The sequence below is a fragment of the Pygocentrus nattereri genome, chromosome 2 (genome assembly GCF_015220715.1).
Source record: "Pygocentrus nattereri isolate fPygNat1 chromosome 2, fPygNat1.pri, whole genome shotgun sequence".
NCBI lineage: Eukaryota > Metazoa > Chordata > Actinopteri > Characiformes > Serrasalmidae > Pygocentrus > Pygocentrus nattereri.
In genome coordinates this window covers 8,805,999-8,826,021 of record NC_051212.1, presented here as the reverse complement: position 1 = coordinate 8,826,021, position 20,023 = coordinate 8,805,999, and the positions used below count along the sequence as shown (strand labels likewise).

Below are 20,023 nucleotides of genomic sequence, written 5' to 3'. Positions count from 1 at the left end.
AATTAGCCTAGCGGTCACTCCTATTCGCTAATGCTAAGCTAACGCCATTGAATGTAATGGGAGTCTATGCTAAGCTTAGGCTGATGAATGTAAAATGAGCTAACACTGCTAAATGCGCTACGGAGATGAATTTTTCCACGTGTAGTTACTTTTGTTGGAAGATGCAGAGGTTTATTAAGATGTGTTCTGAGTTTTTCATAACAATATTGCTGAATTAGTTTTCTAGCTGAGCCACCATTCGCTGTATGTATTTGTGTGAAGGGTAAGGATGTTATATGAGTATTTAGACGCTGTTTTCCTTTAAACAGGTCAGTTTTTTTCTTGGGTTTTCTTGGAATTGATTACATTCTTCAAGAACACTCTTCGCATCGCTCAGCTGCACACGGTCGGTGCACTGTGGGGTGTCAAGATGGCGAGCCAAAGCCTGTAATGGACCAAAGTGAACCTTGAGTATATTTTGTGGATCCCAGGTTTTTTCCTCACACACAGACACTTGAAATCTACGAAAACTGAACTTTCATATTACTAAAGGACACTTTTGACACTTCTAAAGAAAAACCTACTGTGAAAGAAAAGAGACACCGAGTTGAAAACCGTTATTTTATGCAAGAGACTGTGAAAAGGATTTTTTATTTATTTAGTTGCTGATTTATTCATTTTTTTGTGTAATTTGATAAGTGGTTTTGATACATATTTCTGGTTACATACAATACACTCCATAACTTCGACATTCTCTGGTTTCATTTCTTCTATGTGTATTGCTCCCTGAGCGAACCTAACTGGTCCATTGATTACCCCTATTGTTTGCACAGGTAAACTTGAGCGTCACACATCTGCGTTTTAAAGTGAGTCCTGCGCTACAATTGCATTCCAGGAACACGCATTCAGTAGAACTGGACGTGTCCGTTCCTCTTTCTGACCTGCATGTTGATAATGACCACAAGGCCACCTGCTTTGCATGGTCTGATATGTGATGTAACATCCTTGCCTGTGATGCACGCATGTTTATTTTTCTTTTTCTCTTTTACTCTCTCCCCTTTTACCCAACCAGATCGCTGTGCAGGTGTGTGTGCAATGGACCAATGTGGATGTCGATGGCTTGGCGGTGCTCTTCTGTCCACCAATCCAGATGGCTGTTTTCTGCTGAGGGGTGGGCCTTGGATAAAAGGACTCACCTGAGTCTAGTCATGTGTGAGAGCATTTACTGCGCATGAGACTTTTGGTGTTGGCCATAATATCAAGCTGTGCTACTCTAGCAGTGAAATGTAGCCAGTAATGTTAGTCTCCTGTGCTCCCTCTCTAGCTCTCTCTCCCTCTCTGTTTTCTCTCCCCCATCGCGACGTGCGGACAGGCAAGTTGGGTGCGCCTATACATATACAGTAGTTGCTGGATTGTTTACACACATCAGGTAAAGAGCGAGTGCCACCCGTTGCACTGTGGTGAGGATTAGACTTGGCTAGGCAGGTTAGATCTTGGTTTGTTTGCTTCAATTCTTTGGCACCGTCCTCCGTCCACCTTTTGCGGTTGGTTGGGTCACAGTCAATGTTCTTGTATAAACAGTGGCTAATTTACAGTCAAGTCAGACACTCAACAAATGCTCTTCTGCATGAATGGGCAAATATTCCCAGTCTCCAAAATCTTGTAGAAAGCTTCCCAGAAGAGTACAAGCTGTTAGAGCTGCACAGAAGGACCAACTTCATATTGATGCCTATGGGTTTAGAATGGATTGTCATAAAAGCTACTGCAGGTGTAATGTGTAGTTGTCCCAATACTTGTGTGTATACAGAATGTGTGTGAATATGTATATAATTTAGATTTATTTAGATTTTCATCTCAAAATACTGACTGAATAATAATGGCAGTTTACTTAAGCAGTTTATTTGAAGTCAAAACAACATGCTGAGAATGGGCTTTCATACTAATGTCCTCAGGTGGAATTCTCACAATACAGGCCAAGAATCTACACCAGTTTATTTATGTAAGTGAGCAAAGACAAAAAGAACAATAACCCACATTATACAATTCAAAAATAGAAATAAAACTAACAGCACATTACACTAAACCTATAATGCATTATTTTAGCTTGCGCTAAGTAAAACAGGGGCTTAAAGGTTTGTGTTCTTTGAAAAGTATTACAGAAATTTATAAGAATGAAAATGTTTGAATTACACACAGAGGAAAAGTTTAGAAGAAGACATACAGATAAAAGAAAAGGCACTTCAACGATAAACAGCTCAAGTACAGTTTATAAATATTGTTAAAGTCAGAACATTTATCATTTACAAAGCTACAATATTAGATGAAAATAAGTTGTTATGAGTCTGACACTTTCTCTTCCTTCAATGGCACAAAAAGGAGCTGCCTCAGGAAAATATGAATATCAGTGTTCTTAACCTGAATTGTTGTGTTTTGAAAAATAAAGAAGGCATCAGCATCATGATGATGAAGAAATAACTGCCAAATATCATGATGATCCTGAACTGTGGAGATCCAGCTGAACAGCCTGCATCTTCTTCTAGATCTCTAAAAAGGAGCAAACAGCATTATTCAGTATTTCTTTCACCATCAATACTTAACTACTGACAGATATTCAATCCTCTGTATAATCCTCACCCTTAACAGTGCAGATGAAGTTGAGTCTGTGATCCTCTGGCAGACTGACCCACTGCTTACTCCCAGACTGCACCACTCCTGTTCTTTCTCCTCCACTGCAGTCTTCCACCCCTGTCCCGTTCCCCGGAGCCCAGTTCTGGTAGCAGATCGACACTCCATTCACCCAGAACCAGAAGCTCAGGGTGCAGGTGTGACGCAGACCCATCCACACATTAGCAGTGGAGGCATAATAAACAGCTGTTTCCACCCAGTGCTGGATTTCCTCAGTGTGAACAGAAACCAGATCCACATGATTCACTCTGCAGTAGCTCAGAGCTTCTCTCCATGTCTTCTTCTGATTAATCAGGATGAGTGGAATCTCTAATGAAGGGTGAGAACAATACTTGCCTGTATGACATATTATACAGACAGTTGTGTTTCTATCTGTTTGTGTTTCTGTGTTTGATTGAGTCTCTCTATGAATCCAGTATTCAGATCTGTATTAAAGTGCTGAGTCAGTGAAACTGCTCCAAACACAAACATTAAAACTAAATGTGCTGGATGTGTAACAGATGTTCTGCAGTTCATCATCTGATATGACTCACTCTTATAGCAGACGAACTGATTTGTGTGACTGCAGTCTGCATCATTCTACCTGTATTTATCTGCACTCCGTAACTCTCCACAGTTACCAGTACCAGCGTTGTTTGGTTCCCCAGAGTTCCAGTTGCTGTATGAGAAGTTACTCCCATCTGACCACGTCCAGCACTAAAGACAAATTAATACCTGGTCAGGAAATCTTTTCTGCATTCGTTACTCAATATCATACCAAATCTTTGATCTTACAGTCTTATGGGGATTTTAGTGATTAGCTGTTGTTTTGTGGGGTCTGTGTTATTGCAGGAGAGGGTTTGTAATTCAAATAAATTAATGAACAAATACTTTTTTTTTCCATATGAATTATTTGAATTATTTCAGGTATCCAGTTTTTAAGTACCCAACACACAACACTGCAGAACATTGCTGTGGTTGGACTTGACTGAGCCTAGTTACAGTTGCTAAGCTATGACTGGCCAATCAGTATGTAGAAGAGGGTCTTTTTAGTGAAGGGTCCACTTTTAATGCAGCACTAAACCTCTTTTACCGAGTAACTTTTCTCTTTACCTTTTTAATAGTTTATTTATTTTGACGAGGTAACTTAGGGAAGCTGTGCCCTCTCAAAACATGTGAGTAGAGAGAGTCATTGTCTGTTATTTCGCCGTGAAAGTGCTGCTTTCACTCACTCCCCGTGTCCGCCGCGGTGATGCAGCATGGCCGCTTTGTTTACACCCGGGACCAGCTGATCACGCTGAAACCAGTCGGCATGGCGACCAGGACAACTGAAAGGACCGGCCGTTTTTGGTCCGTTCATGAAGAGGAACCAGAGAGTGGATCACCTGTCCTGTGAAAAGTCTCAGTTGCAGCGGGAGCGCTCGGTGCAGGAAGACAGAACGACTCTCTTAATCAATCAAAGAGTTTATTAAGTCTTCTGCACAAAGAAAGAAGGGCACTCCTTCTTTTATACAAACACGTCCTGCCCTGTTGCGTACAAGCAAACAGGGTGGACCCAAATAAGTTGTCTAACAGTCATGAAATGCTAAGCTGACACTCATGGACCACCGGAACTGCCCAAAGGAGGGGGGCTTCTGCTCTGTGTACGATAATCTTACCTACGAAAGAGAACAAATGGTTCTGGACAGAATGTTGTCCCGATAAGAGGAGCAAGTTGTTTGTGCAAAACTGCCAAGGACAGTAGCTATGCATGCTGCAAAGTCTGCTTAGAGCAGAGTTAGAGCAGAGTTAACCCTTTCATTCCCCTCTTTTATGCCTCACCAACTGGTGAGGCATAACAGGGCGAGTCACAGTGGTGCGTGAGAACACACATACATATGGTTGGTGCTGGAGATGAGAGGCTGGTATACGGGCCGCGGGGGTCGCATCGCAGAGGCCAGCGCGTAGACCCTTTCCATGAGGCATCTGGAAAAACAAGGACCCAAACACAACAACAGCAAAACCATACAGATAATGGGGACAGCCATGGCAAAATAAGCAGTAAGTAGTTAATAAGGAGTTAGTAAGGAGTTAGTAAGGACATATTTAAGAATGTACTGCAAACATGTAGCAAGATCTGTAGTGTTGCGAGTTTTAGAACAAAAATCCTGTGATAAAGAAAGAGAATAATTAATGTGAGGGTAATCATAATGAGTAACATTCAAACAGTCAGGAGACGGACAGGTGTGTGCTACAGCCTGCAGAGTAGCAGAGAGATCCTGAGGGGCCGTGACCATGGAGTGCTTGTTCACACTGGAGGGCATCAGGTGACACACGTAGCAGGAGTCATTGGTGTACTGCTTGGCAGTCCAGTTAGCATACTGCCAGAAAACGTTATCCATGGGGGATCCGCCAGCACGTTCCACCAGGCACAAGATTAATATTAGCTGCAACATACTTCTGTAACACAGGACAGGTTAGAGATAGGAAACAAAAATAGTTAGACGTCTAACATGTATATACATCACTGCGGGGCTGACTGACATCTGGAGGCATGAATCCACTGTGGAAAAAGATCAGTTAATACCCCCGTGCGTGTGACAGCGAGTACAGTAGTGGGTTCAGAGAAAGGGGAGTCTGAAAAACCCTTTCTCTCAAATTTCTTGACCAATACCTGATCGCCCGGCTTAAAAGCATGGGTTGAGACCCTGGGAGGGTCTGTGATAGTTTGGTTGACCCTCTCCCAGTATTCATTCAGAACAGTTAACAACCCTGCGGTGTACTCGCTGCGACGCACATCCAAGTCCGCCGTTCCCCCCAGAGCCGATTTCTGACGCCATGGGAGGGGGAACGGACGTCCCATGACAATTTCATACGGCGACAGACCACCCAGAGTGTCTGTGCGCGCCATCCGCAGTTTGGCCAAAACTACAGGTAAAACCTTCACCCAATTAGTAGTGTTCTGCGTCTGCATGGCCTTTCATAACCGCCCTTTTATAGTCCGATTAACCCTTTCGACCATACCTGAGGATTGAGGGTGATAGGGGATGTGGAAAGCCCAGTCTATGCTCAGGTGCTTCGCGAGCATCTGTGTGACTTTGGAGGTGAACGGTGTGCCTTTGTCAGAGTCTATTCCTAAGGGGACACCGTAACGCGGTATGATTTCTTGGCAGAGTTTTGTCACAACTGTATTTGCATTTTCTTTATTGCATGGGAACGCCTCTGTCCAACCAAAAATATATCTACTAAGACCAGTAAATATTTGTACGGCCCTACAGTCGTCATGTGTGTGAAATCGATTTGCCATTCTTGGAAAGGTGTTTCCGGTTTAGGAAGAACTTGGTGCGGTCCGGCCGGTTTTGGGTTATTCTGTGCACATGTAAGACAACGGTCTAATATGCGATCAACGGCAGAGTTCAAATTGTGAATGCAAAACAATTCGGACATGTCACGCTTTACCCCTCTTCGTTCCCGATGCGAAATACCATGAAAATCGGGAACGAGGAACAGAACACAATGTGCGGGCGTCGCGCAGCGGTTTGACGGCTGGATCGTAGCCCGATGACAGCCAATGCTTGATATCAGAGTCCGAGGCGGTGGCCTGAATACAGTCAAGATCACGACCAGGAAGTAAGTCAACCGTGAGTGCAGCACAGGAGAAGGAAGCCGGATTCATAAAAGGGCAAGTGGGGCCATGAAGAGCTCCGCGTTTTGCGGCAGAGTCGGCGGTATTGTTACCAACAGAGTCAGGGTCGCTACTACGCTGGTGAGCGCGAACTTTAACAACGGCCAGTCGGGAGGGCAGGAAGGTAGCCCTGATCAGGTCCTCGATAAGCGACGCATGGGAAATGGGTTTGTTATCAGTAGTAACGAAACCGCGTTGATGCCAGATTCCCCCAAAATCATGAACTACGGCGAAAGCGTAACGGTGGTGTAGAACAGTTATTTAGGAGCTGACAGACCTGATGAGAGGTGTGTAAGGTCAAGTCATGACCTAGAACGATTTTTTCAGCATCCTGTACCATTAGTGCGCACGCCGCGACCGCTCGGAGACAGGATGGAAGGCCTCGGGCCGTAACGTCCAATGTTTTAGAATAATATGCGCAAGGGCGCAAACCTCCCCCGTGGGGCTGAGCCAGAACCGCAGCAGCAGTGCCCCCCGACTCCGACACCCACAGGTGAAATGGCAGAGCGTAGTTGGGCAGGCCCAAGGCTGGTGCAGACTGCAGTGAGGACAGTAGAGCAGAATATACACAGTTCATGGCTGTAGTCCATGTGAGGCGATGAGTCATGGCCTGTTCGTGAGTGAAGGAGGCACGCAGTGTTTTGTCATGCGTGGAGCAGTCAGGAATCCACTGTCTGCAGTAATTGATGAGGCCGAGGAAAGACATCATAGCCTGCTTGGTGGCGGGCTTGGGAAGCTGCGTGATGCATGACACTCGGTCAGCGGAGAGGAGGCGTTGACCTTGAGATAGTTCATGACCCAGATATTGGACCCGGGGTAGGCAGAACTGCAGTTTCTTTAGTGAAACCTTGAAGCCCAGGGTAGCCAAGCGCATGAGGACCAGTTTAGATGCCTCAGTGCACGTGGAGCTGTCAGGGGCCGAAATCAGAAGGTCATCTGCATACTGCAGGAGCACAGCACCCCCGGGGAGGGAAAGGTCAGAAATGAGGTCTCGGAGCGACGCGGCGAACGCCGCAGGCGAGTCGCAGAAACCTTGCGGCAAACGAGACCACGTGTATTGGCGTTGGCGATGAGTAAAACCGAAAAAATCGGCTGGGTGTCAGGTTCAACAGGAATGCTGAAAAAAGCAGAACTAACGTCTAAAACAGTAAAAAATGCGTGTTGACACGGAATGGAGGTCAATATCGAAAAGACATCAGGCACAATTGGGGCGATAGGCACGATGGCGTCATTAAGGCGTCGAAAATCTTGAGTGAATCGCCAAGAACCGTCCGGCTTGGGGACTGGGTTAATCGGTGTGTTATACGCACTTTGACATGGGACGACCACACCTAGAGAAAGAAGTTTCTGTAGAATAGAGTCTATACCACACAGTTTGTGCTCGGGCAAAGGGTATTGTATAACATAAACAGGAGTGGGGCTTTTTAGAGTAGCCTCATATGGTTTACAATCAACCCTACCAACATCATCCTTATGTGCAGCCCAAACAGTGTGTGGTATAGAACGCAGAGGCTCAGGAACCTCTGTGGCGTGTGAGACAGACAGCAGAGCAGACACAGGTGATTTAAAGGATTTATTGGCGATGTTGAGATTGCGATTGAAATCTCCCGTGGACACGGTCATGCGCGAACCAGAAAAGGACAGGGATAGACCAAGTTTACTCATTAAATCCCGCCCCATAAGGTTAAAGGTACAATCTGGCATGAACACGAAAGAATGAGTAAATCGCACTGCGTCGCATACAACCTGAAGTGGGGGCGTATACGGAGATGAGAAGGGCTGTCCTGTAATACCCACAGAGCTAGTGATTCTAGATGATAAAGGCCCCTCATAGCGAAGAGAGCGTGGTGCCGGTATCAATGAGAAAATTATAATCAACACCAGATACATTGAGAGACACAACAGGAAGGTCATGATTCAGATGGTTGGCAAGGTGAAGAGTACATTTTGGTAACAAAAAGTGCAGCTGTCCTGTTATTTATCTGTCTTTTCTTAAACCTAACTTGCCTGGCACTGCTGTGGATTGAAGTCCATATTTTAAAAAATACACAGCAGTGATCAGACAATGCAACATCCTTAATAGAGGCTGAAATGTTAAGACCCTTTGAGATAACCACATCCAAAGTGTGACCATGGCAATGTGTGCTTCCAGTCACATGCTGAGAAAGTTCAAAAGATTCAAGTACATCATAGAGTACTTTGGCGTAATTATCCTTGTGATTATCAATATGAATGTTAAAATCACCAGCAATAACAAAATGATCAAATTCAGTAGAAATAAAAGATAACATATCTGTGAAGTCATCGATAAAATTAGCATTGTACCTTGGAGGTCTGTAGACAGTTACTAATAATATTCTTTGTGCCCTTTTAAAATCGCACCTAAATATTCAAAAGATGTGAAATCACCAAGTGGTATCTGCTTGCATTGGAAAGTATCATTAAACAGCATTGCTACACTTCCGCCTTTCTTGCCGGTGCGTGAAACATTTAAAAAGTTAAAGTTTGGTGGAGCCGTCTCAGTTAACACAATATCAGCACTATATGAGTTTAATGTCTCTGTTAAAAGCATGAAATCAAGCCTGTGAGTTGTAATTAAATCATTAATTATATAAGACTTATTTGTAAGAGATCTGATATTCAGTAGAACTAACTTAATAACCTGTGCATTTTGTTTCAAAGACTGTGAGTTACCTCCAACATACTGCAGGTTGGATGTATTCACAGTATCTGACCTAAACTCCTTGTTCTTTCTGCTTCTGATACGAACTGGAATGGGAAAGATAATTTGGACACAGGGTCCATGCTTGTTTTGAAAACATGTACCGCTGATATCATCACTGTAGCAGCACAGACCCAAAAGAGAGAATGCAGAAAGGCTGAGCGCAGATGGCGTAAAACCAAACTTCACACACATAAAGAGAGTTAATTCGGTTCACCCCACACCTTTTTCACGTCATACCACGATTTATAGCTTTCATTCATGTAAGATAGGTCTCATCCAGGATCCCCTATGCCCTCATTAATCATGCGATGTGCGGAACCCAAATAGCCCACATCGAAAGTGCCCTCCCTGGGGTATGCGGGTATTTGCGGATTACCTTCGGTCCAACCAGCTAGGTTGGACAAACCCAAATTACATCTACGCATCCATGCAGCTGGTGTCTCTTCCGGCTCTGGTTGGAACGACGTGCCCAGTATGGAAAAATACAGTGAGAGCTGTACTGAGAGTTTCCACTATAGGACGTTCCCTGTCTCCCACTAAGCGCTTAGGTTTAAATGTACCCTCTCTACTCTCACTCTCGTACTCCCGCCCACCCGACAGGGCTGGGTCGGTTCGCTCTGAACACCCAGGTGATCTCGACAACCAGGTAGAGGTCCAAAAACGATTAATTGGACTTACCTGGGTGAAGAGAACACGTCGGAGGTCACCATTTGAAAGGACCGGCCGTTTTTGGTCCGTTCATGAAGAGGAACCAGAGAGTGGATCACCTGTCCTGTGAAAAGTCTCAGTTGCAGCGGGAGCGCTCGGTGCAGGAAGACAGAACGACTCTCTTAATCAATCAAAGAGTTTATTAAGTCTTCTGCACAAAGAAAGAAGGGCACTCCTTCTTTTATACAAACACGTCCTGCCCTGTTGCGTACAAGCAAACAGGGTGGACCCAAATAAGTTGTCTAACAGTCATGAAATGCTAAGCTGACACTCATGGACCACCGGAACTGCCCAAAGGAGGGGGGCTTCTGCTCTGTGTACGATAATCTTACCTACGAAAGAGAACAAATGGTTCTGGACAGAATGTTGTCCCGATAAGAGGAGCAAGTTGTTTGTGCAAAACTGCCAAGGACAGTAGCTATGCATGCTGCAAAGTCTGCTTAGAGCAGAGTTAGAGCAGAGTTAACCCTTTCATTGGCAAGATGAAGGTTTGGAGCTTTGGAGACGGACGCACAGGGGATGCAGAGGGGGAATAAACCAGCGTGCGGGGAAAGCGAGGGAGAGACGGCGGAGGCTTATGAAGAAGAGGGGATATAAGCCGCGTCTCCCCACCGTCATCATGGGCAACGTGAGGTCGCTGCATAAGATGGACGAGCTGACAGCGCTAGCCAGGAGTCAGAGGGAGCACCGGGAGTGTAGTCTAATGTGCTTTTCGGAGACATGGCTACACCAGGACATCCCGGATGACACTGTTTCTATCAATGGCTTCCAGACCGGGGCTGCACCGAGAGCGGTGAGCGCAAAGGAGGAGGGCTTGCTGTGCTAGTCAATAACTGCTGGTGTAACCCTGGTCACATTACCATCAAGGAACGTTCCTGTTGCCCAGACATTGAGATGTTGGCTGTTGGACTCAGGCCATATTATTTACCAGGCGAGTATTCGCATGCCATCATTGTGATTATCTACATTCCCCCCTCTGCCAACACAACGTCGGCAAACGCGACACCCGAGTGCCTTTATCGCCATATCAGGTGACTTTAACCATGCCGCTATAGCCAAGGCACTACCACACTTCACTCAGTATGTGGACTGTCCCACCAGAGAGGAAAGAACACTGGACCTGCTGAATGCTAATGTTAAGGTCGCATACAGCTGCTCCCCCCTCCCCTCTCTGGGTAGGTCAGACCACAACTTGGTACACTTCAGCCCCTGTTATGTGCCGCTGGTGAAGAGTCAGCCTGTGACCAAGCGGACATTGAGTGGATGGCCTGGGGAGACTTACGAGGCACTGCAGGATTGCTTCGAGGCTACTGATTGGTCTGCGCTCTGTGAGCCGCACAGAGAGGATATCGACGGGCTCACAGAGTGCATCACGGACTACATTAACGTCTGTGTGGACTCCACTGTCCCTACCAGGACTGTTAAATGTTACTCAAACAACAAGCCGTGGGTAACAAAGGATGTTAAGGCTCTCCTCAACAAGTAGAAGAGGGCCTTCAGAGCTGGAGACAGAGTGGAGGTGAGAACGATTCAGAGGGAACTGAAGACAGCTATCAAGGAGGCGAAGGACAAATATAGGAGGAAGCTGGATTGGGAACTCCAGTAGAACAACATGAGGGAGGTCTGGAATGGAATGAGGACCATCACCAGCTTCAGGTCCAGCAACAACGGAGGAGCAGGGGTCACTGTGGACGGGGCGAACAAGCTAAATCTGTTCTTTAACAGATTTGACACGGCAGGCTCTTTGTGGAGTACTTCATCATGAGCCTGAGTCTCCTGAGGGTCCCTATGATGTGGAAGACATCCTGCATTGTTCCTGTTCCAAAGACGCCACGACCCAGTGATGACAAGCACTACAGGCCAGTGGCACTAACGTCTCATGTCATGAAGACCAAGGAGAGGCTCGTCTTGGATCAGCTCCGACCCATAGTCCAGCCTTTTCTAGATCCCCTCCAGTTTGCCTATCAGCCCCGCCTGGGAGTTGAAGACGCCATCATCTACTTGCTCAACCGTGTATATGCTCACCTGGATAAACCAGCCATCTGTGAGGGTCATGTTTTTTTTACTTCTCCAGTGCATTTAACACTGTCTGGCCTGCTCTTCTGGTTGATAAGCTAACAGTGATTCAAGTAAATGCCCCCCTCGTGTCCTGGATTGTTGACTACCTGACCGGCAGACCACAGTATGTACGCCTGCAGCACTGTGTGTCGACAGAGTGGTCAGCGACACTGGAGTTCCACAAGGAACTGTCCTCTCTCCTCTCCTCTTTCCTCTTCACCGTCTACACCATGGACTTTAGCTACTGCACAGAGACTTGACATCTTCAGAAGTTTTCTGATGACTCTGCAATAGTTGGATGTATCAGCAAGGGAGTTGAGGATGAGTACAGGGCGACGGTGAAGAACTTTGTCGCATGGTGCGAGCGGAACCACCTGCAGCTCAATGTGACAAAGACAAAGGAACTGGTGGTGGACCTGAGGAGGAACAAGGCACCGGTGACTCCGGTGTCCATCAGGGGGGTTCAGTGTGGACACGGTGGATGATTACAAATATCTGGGTGTGTATATTGACAATAAACTGGACTGGGCTAAGAACACTGACACCCTCTACAGGAAGGGCCAAAGTCGTCTCTGTTTTCTGAAGCTCCTGAGGTCCTTCAACATCTCCCGGACTATGCTCAGGATCTTCTATGAGTCTGTGGTGGCGAGTGCTATCCTCTATGCTGTTGCATGCTGGGGAAGCAAGCTGAGGGTGGCAGATGCCAACAGACTCAGCAAACTGATCCGCAAGGCCGGTGATGTTGTGGGTGTGGAGCTGGACTCGCTGACGGCCGTGTCGGAGAGGAGGACGCTGTCTAAGCTGAAGGCCATTATGGACAATGGCTCCCACCCACTCTACGACACAGTGATGAGACACAAGAGCTCATTCAGCTCAAGACTCACTCTACCAAAATGCACCACAGAGCGCCACAGGAATTCATTCTTACCTGTGGCCATCAAACTCTATAACTCCTCCCTCAGTGTGTGATTCACAAAATTCAATACCAAACTGTTCATTTGTGCAATAATAACAAGTGTGTGCAAAAACTCAGAGGGACACTAACTTAATTTAAATAATTTAAATAGTTTATACCAGATGTTTAATTTTTATTATCACAATCACCGCCACTTTACTATATTCATAAGTACTTAAATCTCGTGTACATACTGCAAATTTCTCTATATTGTTTTAAATGATTAAAGTGTTTATTCTTTTATATAAATGGCTGCAACTGTCACAACTGCAATTTCCCCCTGGGATCAATAAAGGAATCTGAATCTGAAAACAGGCAGGTTTAAGAGCTGGATATTTACCAGCTGTGAAACAGACACTCATTCATCTCACTGTGTTAAACAGAAATACAATGAAAATAAACACGAATAACGAAAAGATCTAAAATGTATTTCTCTATATTTGCTGTATCTTTGGAGATACTTCTCCTGATCCAAGGCTCAGGACAGCGTACCTGGTTGACCCCACTGGCCATCCGCGGTCTTGCAGCTCCTTGGAAACACTAGAAATGTTTGAGAGAGAAAGAAAACCTATGTAGGAAGAACATATAATAAACTCTCATGTTAAACTGGACAAATTTTAGACAAGTAAATAAAAGTCTAGGCTTCATCCAGAACAGCTCTTTATAACAGCAATCACTAGATGTCACTGTCACTAATTTGGTGTAAATGTATTTGAAGCTATTAATTAGCTATGTGTAATGGTATTTGAAACAATGTGGTTTAAAATATATCAAAGATATTTCAGTGTTATTTGTTGAATCAATCTATAAATAATAATAATAATAAATCGATGTAGTTATATTCAGGTAATAATGTATTAGATCTACATAAAGGAAACATACATCGTGATGCACAATCATCTGGAATTTTGTATATTAACAGTTATTAAGTGAAATAAGTTTAGGAGAGATCAAAGCCTACGTCTCAAACGGGCTCATGATTTGTTCTCTCTTTCCTGCTTACAGTGTTGTCCTTATTTTCTTTCTGTCTCAGTCCGATCCAGAAATGGCCTGTTTTCTCATTGAGAACAGCTACCAGAGCGTTCATCTCCTCTTGGCTCTCAATGGTGGCCAGGTCAGTGTATTTCTCTCTGCAGTGTTTCTGAGCGTCGGTCCAGTTCTTATTTTCATTCACCACATGAAACTGACGAGTCCCACAGAAGGAGAGCGTCCACAGAGCTGTAGAGATGAAAGCTCTCTTCAGCATGACAGTACAGTAATGAAGCAGCAGAGAGTTTTACAGATGATCATGAAGCTACACTGACCTGAGAAAAGCAGGACCAGATACAGAGCTGAACTCATGACTGTGGAGAACAAGAGAGACACGATCCACACATTAAACACCTCCACAGTCTTTACTACCAGCACATTAGATCACGCTGTTTAAGAGACATTACATTTAGTTACAGTAACATGATCCAGTTAAAGCCCCAGTCAGGGATCTGAGAGGAATGGAAAGGCTCTAGATTGAGATCCATTTATATTTTGAAACTCTGAATGGAAAAAACACAATCACAAAAAAACATATTTTTCATTTTATCAAAAAGAGCAAATAAACACCCAAAGATTTAACTTAAACAGAAGAGTTGTATTTATTGAATATATGTGATTGTGTTCTTCTGTAGTAAATTATTGTAGTAGTAGTCAATTATTATTAGTAGTAAAACATTCTAATTTAAATTTTAAATAAATTCAGTTAGATTTTTAAATGACGTTTTCCTTCCTTCCTTGTTGTGGCGGAAGGGCTTGTGTAGACTAGGGATCTTCAGAGCTAAGTCATCCACAAGGTCCAGCATGGGGGAGCGGTGCAGTGCTGCACAGGCTGTGGGAGATTGCAGGGGGGTCCTTGGCGGCCTAGGCCCTTTCGGCAGAAACTGGCTCTTGGCATGTGGAATGTAACCTCACTGGAGGGAAGGAGCCGGAGCTTTTGTGGGAGGCGAGAAATACCAACTACATATAGTTGGGCTCACCTCCTCACACAGTGTCAGTAAACTTCTTGATAGGGGTTGGTCCCTCTCCTACTCAAGGGTTGCACAGGGTGAGAGGCGCTGGGCAGGAGTGGGGATACTCACGAGTGCCCAGCTGGTGGCCGTGCAGTTGGAGTTTGTCCCGGTGGACAAGAGGGTCACCTCAATGTGAATTAAAATCGCAGAGAGGAAAACTCTGAGTGTTGTATGTGCTTATGCACCAAACACCAGGTCAGAGTATTCGGCCTTCTTGGAGCGAGTGGGCGGGGTTCTGGAAAGGGTCCCGCCTACAGACAGGTGACCGCTAGCTGGGACAGGTGGCAGCAGTAATGTGGTAACTGTACCGGACTGTAGTGGTGAAGAGGGAGCTGAGCCATAAGGCAAAGCTCTCTGTTTACCGGTCGATTTACATCACAACCCTCACCTATGGTCATGAGCTGTGGGTAATGACCGAAAGAAAGAGATCGCGAATACAAACGATGGAAATGAGCTTTCTTCGTCGGGTGGCGGGCTACACTCTATTTGATAGGGTGAGGAGCTCGGCCATCTGGGAGGAGCTTGGAGTAGAGACACTACTCCTCCGCATTGAGAGGAGCCAGCTGAGGTGGTTCAGGCATCTGATTCAGATGTGACCCTAGATGCCTCCTGGTGTGGGTGTACCAGGCATGGCCTACCAGGATAAGACCCTGGGGTCATCCTAGGACCAGCTGGAGGGATTACATCTCCAAGTTGGCCTGGGAGCAGCTTGGGATCCCTGGGAATGAGCTGGAGGAAGTTGCAGGGGACAGGGTCATCTGGGATTCTCTGCTCTCCCAGCTGCTAGTGCGACCCTATCTGTATTAAGCGGTTAATGATGACGACGATGATGATGATGGTCCTATTCTCCTTTACTTTTTAAATGACTCTGTATTTTCTCATTTGTAAAATAACAATGTATGAAATGTGCTAAATAAATAAACTTCCCTTGCTCTGTCTAGCTATGGTGGCTGACAAGACACTATTCATAGAAAAATTCAAACATGCTGCCAACAACACAATAAACACAGAAAACACTTTCATCAGAATGACTACACCTGAATTACATTTCACAAACACACTGCAAACGGAGGAAACACTTTCATCTGCAGAAATGCTGCAAAGCCAGTCACAACACAGTGGAAATATTTCTGGAAGACTCAAATTTGATGGGATATCTGTGATGGAAAATGACAGAAAGAAGTAGAGAAGACCACGGACACTTGGGCACTCACTCTGAGTTTCCTCCAGAAACACCTCTACTATATTGTGACGAAAGTTCCATGTGTTTTCTGCACTTGCAGCAGGTTTCTGAAATATATCATTGGGCAGGGCCCATGATATACCTACCTACCTATACTGCAAAATCAGTAGTGTGAATCATTGTTAATTTTCCAATGAAGATGATTCCGTGTTGATGGGGGTTGATTTGGGTGTAAACTGAGCACCTGCAGTGCTACATTAGCTCTGGGGGCTGACTGAGTTAATGCCACATCTGGTACTACTGCATGCTTTTTTATGAGCTCACATGAAGGCTTCCACTGTCTGGAATATACTATTTAAAAAGCAAAGAACCAAATATATTTACTTCTATAAAACGGACACTCAAGCTGATTGGTTGAGAAGTGTTCTAACCTCACTGTTATTTTGTCATAACTTTATAGGTTTTTCACAAACATTGTATCACTCTGCTGCGACGCCGTTGCTAAGCTGCGACTTTGACAGCCATAGGAGACGCTTAAGCTATTTGAACGTTTTTACTTTTTACTTTGGGCACAAACAGAAAATGGACACTTTTAAGATTACATTTGACCGACAGCTGATTTGGTCAGACTCTGAATATGAGACGACACTAAATTCCCAAAGTTGGTCTGTGTGGAGCTAGAGAACGAACTATTGCAACAAGCTGCTCATTAAGGAACTATAATGGCCTGTACTTAAGCAGTAGAACACTCAATGTCGTGTGTTATCGCTAAAATATCACGGCTGTGATAACCTATGGCGACCAAATCTCAAGCGTGAGGTTATTATCTGATAACACACTCCCTCTCGTCCTGTATTGCTTAAATAGAGGCCGTCGTTACATAAATTCTGGGTGAACATCAAGTGGGCTGTGATGTAATTTGATGTGTTACTGAAGTTGGTGGATAGTAACTAATTTAGTTTTGCTAGCTAGCTAACTAGGCTGAAAACACAGCCTCTCTTCGCTAGAAACAAATCAAATACCCCACTCCACTCTGGGAAAACCCACCTGCTTTCAGGCTCTTTAACATAAACATATGAGGGGTTCTACAAATTGGCAAATGAGTACACATGCAGAGCACATGCATTTGGGCAGGTTGTGGGGTAGGTAGACAGATAATGATTTATCTTCTTTCTATTTTCAGAGAACTCAGTTTATTGATTGCTATCAGATAGTAAAGAGTGTTTTAAGAAATATAACAAATGCTCCTAAAATAAATCTCTTACTCCACCTTTAAACCCTTTACTACTGGGAGATGTGAGTAAGATGTACGGAGAATTAGTAGCTTTTTCAATTTCAACACTTACATGAAGGAACACTGACCACTTTTTCACCTGATACATGACTGAATTTTCTGGAGTCGAGTCTAGGAGAAGGGTCTAGCTGCAGACCCGCTCTACTGCATTTTCAGCCCTATAGTCTCAGCTCCAGATATGACATCACAAAAAAGCTCATATAGTCCAGGCGACAAGTGTCTGCTAGAGTGTCACAGACATAAATATACATACATATAAACTCAAGCAGCACTGCTGTGTCTGATCCACTCAGACCAGCGCAACACACACTAACACACCACCACCACATCAGTGTTACTGCAGTGCTGAGAACCTGCTCTGTGAGCGTCCATGGGGGTCCTGACCACTGAAGAACAGGGTAAAAAGGGGTACAATGTATCAGAGAAGTAGATGGACTACAGTCTGTAACTGTAGAACTACAAAGTGCAGCTATACAGTAAGTGGAGCTGATCAAATGGACAATGAGTGTAGAAACAAGGACATAATGTTCCGCCTGATTGTTGTATATTTTCTTATTTATTTTCTTTGTAACTGTTCATATGTAAGTTTTGCCCAATCCCCACAGCGCTTGGAATATTTTTACCCTGAATAAAGAGTTAAATGATGGTTTGTTGTAATGATTCCTTATACTTGTTCCCCTCTATGACTTGTGGGCTGAAACGTATGTAAATACAGAGATGAAGGAGATTTATAGCATGATTAGTGTTCATACTGGCTTTCTGTATCCTTGCAACCCATTTCATTCAAACTCAAACATTTCATTCAACCCATCCATGAAGTGAAACACCACATACACACTAGTGAATACACAGGGGCAGTAAGCACACTTGCCCGGAGCGGTGGGCAGCCCTATCCACAGCGCCCAGAGAGCAATTGGGGGTTCAATCTTGCTCAAGGACACCTAAGTCATGGACTGTCAGCACTGGGGATCGAACTGGCAACCATCCGGTCACAGGGCCAGTTCCCTAACCTCCAGCCCACGACTGCACCCATATATATGGTTTATGCAGATTTCAAAGCCAGAAGGTGGAACTGATGTACGTTAGCACCACTACCATCAGCAAAATATGACACAGCACAGTTCCAGCCGTACCACTCTGAGAACACCTGATTGTCAGCAATCCCCCTTCTTGCCACTAGAGGTCTGCCTCTCCTTTTCCTAACTCTGCCTGCAATCTCCCTTCTGGTCACCAAAGGTCTACCTCTCCTGACTTTTAACACTGTCACCATGACAACCCTAATGACTGCCGCCTCATCCTCATTTCCACCCTAATCTGCTCTGCTATACAAACTTCCCAGTTGCACTAACACTTTGCGAAGTATTATCAGTTCCTCAGTGTCTGCCTTACCAAGCCTTGTTAACTCACCTGTCTTTGTTGGTATTTTTGACTTTTGCCTGCTCTTTGGACTGTTTTTAGCTCTTGCCTTTTCGGATACTTTATTGTTCATCTGACTGCTTTTTGTTTTTTGACCTCTTTTTCTGTCCTCAACTTTGACCCTTGGATTTCCCTGTTTTAATAAACCACTTAAAACTTGTACTTGGATCCTCCTCAAGTTCCCAAGAATCTAATGTTACTCTGATCTCGTTTTAAAACACTCAAAGAATTTTTACACTCAAAGAAATCTCCAGGCCAGCAGTGGGATTAATGATGATTTGCCTCATTAAATTTGTATAGTAAATACAGATCGTAAGTTAAAACCAACAGCTCTGGTTCACAATAAACGACTGTACGAGCACAGAGAGGAAAGGTATCCAGTAGGAATTTGAGGAAATAAAATTAAAGTTAATGTGAAGCACAAACAAAAAAAAACCTCAGAACAATTAGACTGAGAAATATTTTCTTTTTTAAAAATATCTTCTGCTTTGACTACAGTTTGATCTACTTTTAATATCCCTGTCCCTCTGAATTACAAACTACTGATGTCTTCATACTATAATAATAATCTGTAGGAAAATAATGATGACTAGGATTAATCCTTGCTTGCTATAACCAACACAATAAGTACAGCCTTGCATCTTTTCTTTAAAAGAAAGTAACAAAAAAATAAGAGAATACTAATAAAAAAGGATATTTATATTCATAACCTGAAAATCAAGAACAAATCTCCTCACTTTGAGTGAGTTAAATCTCTCAGTAACAGAGTCTAGAGTCTTAAAGGTGTTTCTTACCTGCTACTGCTGGTAAAGACGCTCTGATCGTGACTGTGTTTGTGTCTCCTGGCGTTTGTGTGACTGAAGTGGAAACTAAAGTCGCTATAACTCTCTCTTTGTCTCATGCCGCTCCAACTTTTTTATTAGATGATGATTTACATGAAAACTCACTGGAATTATGCAAATGAGTGTTTGTAAAGTATCATTCTGAATCCACTGACGCCGTCTGACTGTCTTTATGGGGAGTCCAGTAAAGTAACCACTGCAGTCACCAGTCCTGCTAGAAATAAAGGTGTGGATGAGCTTCTCCGGGTCTGGTTTACTCAGAATACTGTGGCGTGGTGGAGAAGGGAGAGACAGTGAACCGATCCATTTTGACAGAAAAAGGCTCTTTTAATTCGATGCCTTAGCACGTAATCACCCAAATGGGTAAATGGACCTGTCTCCCACGCAGCACACGAGGGAATGACATCAACAACAATACAACACACGCACACAGCAGGTGACAACTTATACAGTACAACTACATAAACCGGTAAGGGAAGACTCAAGCTACATA

The 20,023-nt window shown here is 44.4% G+C and overlaps 1 protein-coding gene across 1 annotated transcript; it reads right to left on the bottom strand.

Annotated features, from left to right (window-relative positions):
* Positions 1 to 2,876: 2,876 nt before the first annotated feature.
* Positions 2,877 to 19,534, bottom strand: LOC119262381 (ladderlectin-like). The gene is made up of 6 exons (XM_037534127.1): positions 19,483 to 19,534; positions 14,058 to 14,096; positions 13,757 to 13,971; positions 13,246 to 13,293; positions 3,248 to 3,360; positions 2,877 to 2,973 (listed from the first exon to the last, which is right to left on the bottom strand). The coding sequence occupies exons 2-6, from the start codon at positions 14,092 to 14,094 to the stop codon at positions 2,952 to 2,954; spliced, it is 435 nt and encodes a 144-aa protein (XP_037390024.1). The 5' UTR covers positions 14,095 to 14,096; positions 19,483 to 19,534; the 3' UTR covers positions 2,877 to 2,951.
* Between the last annotated feature and the right edge of the window lie 489 nt (positions 19,535 to 20,023).

What these genes read in the sequence shown, in the direction of transcription:
- LOC119262381 (XM_037534127.1), bottom strand. Translation starts at nt 14,094, where the DNA reads ATGAGTTCAGCTCTGTATCTGGTCCTGCTTTTCTCAG. An exon ending in AAGAAAATAAGGACAACACT is followed by an intron (nt 13,294 to 13,756) that starts GTAAGCAGGAAA and finishes AAACATTTCTAG; the next exon opens with TGTTTCCAAGGAGCTGCAAG. An exon ending in CGGAGTGCAGATAAATACAG is followed by an intron (nt 2,974 to 3,247) that starts GTAGAATGATGC and finishes ACCCTTCATTAG; the next exon opens with AGATTCCACTCATCCTGATT.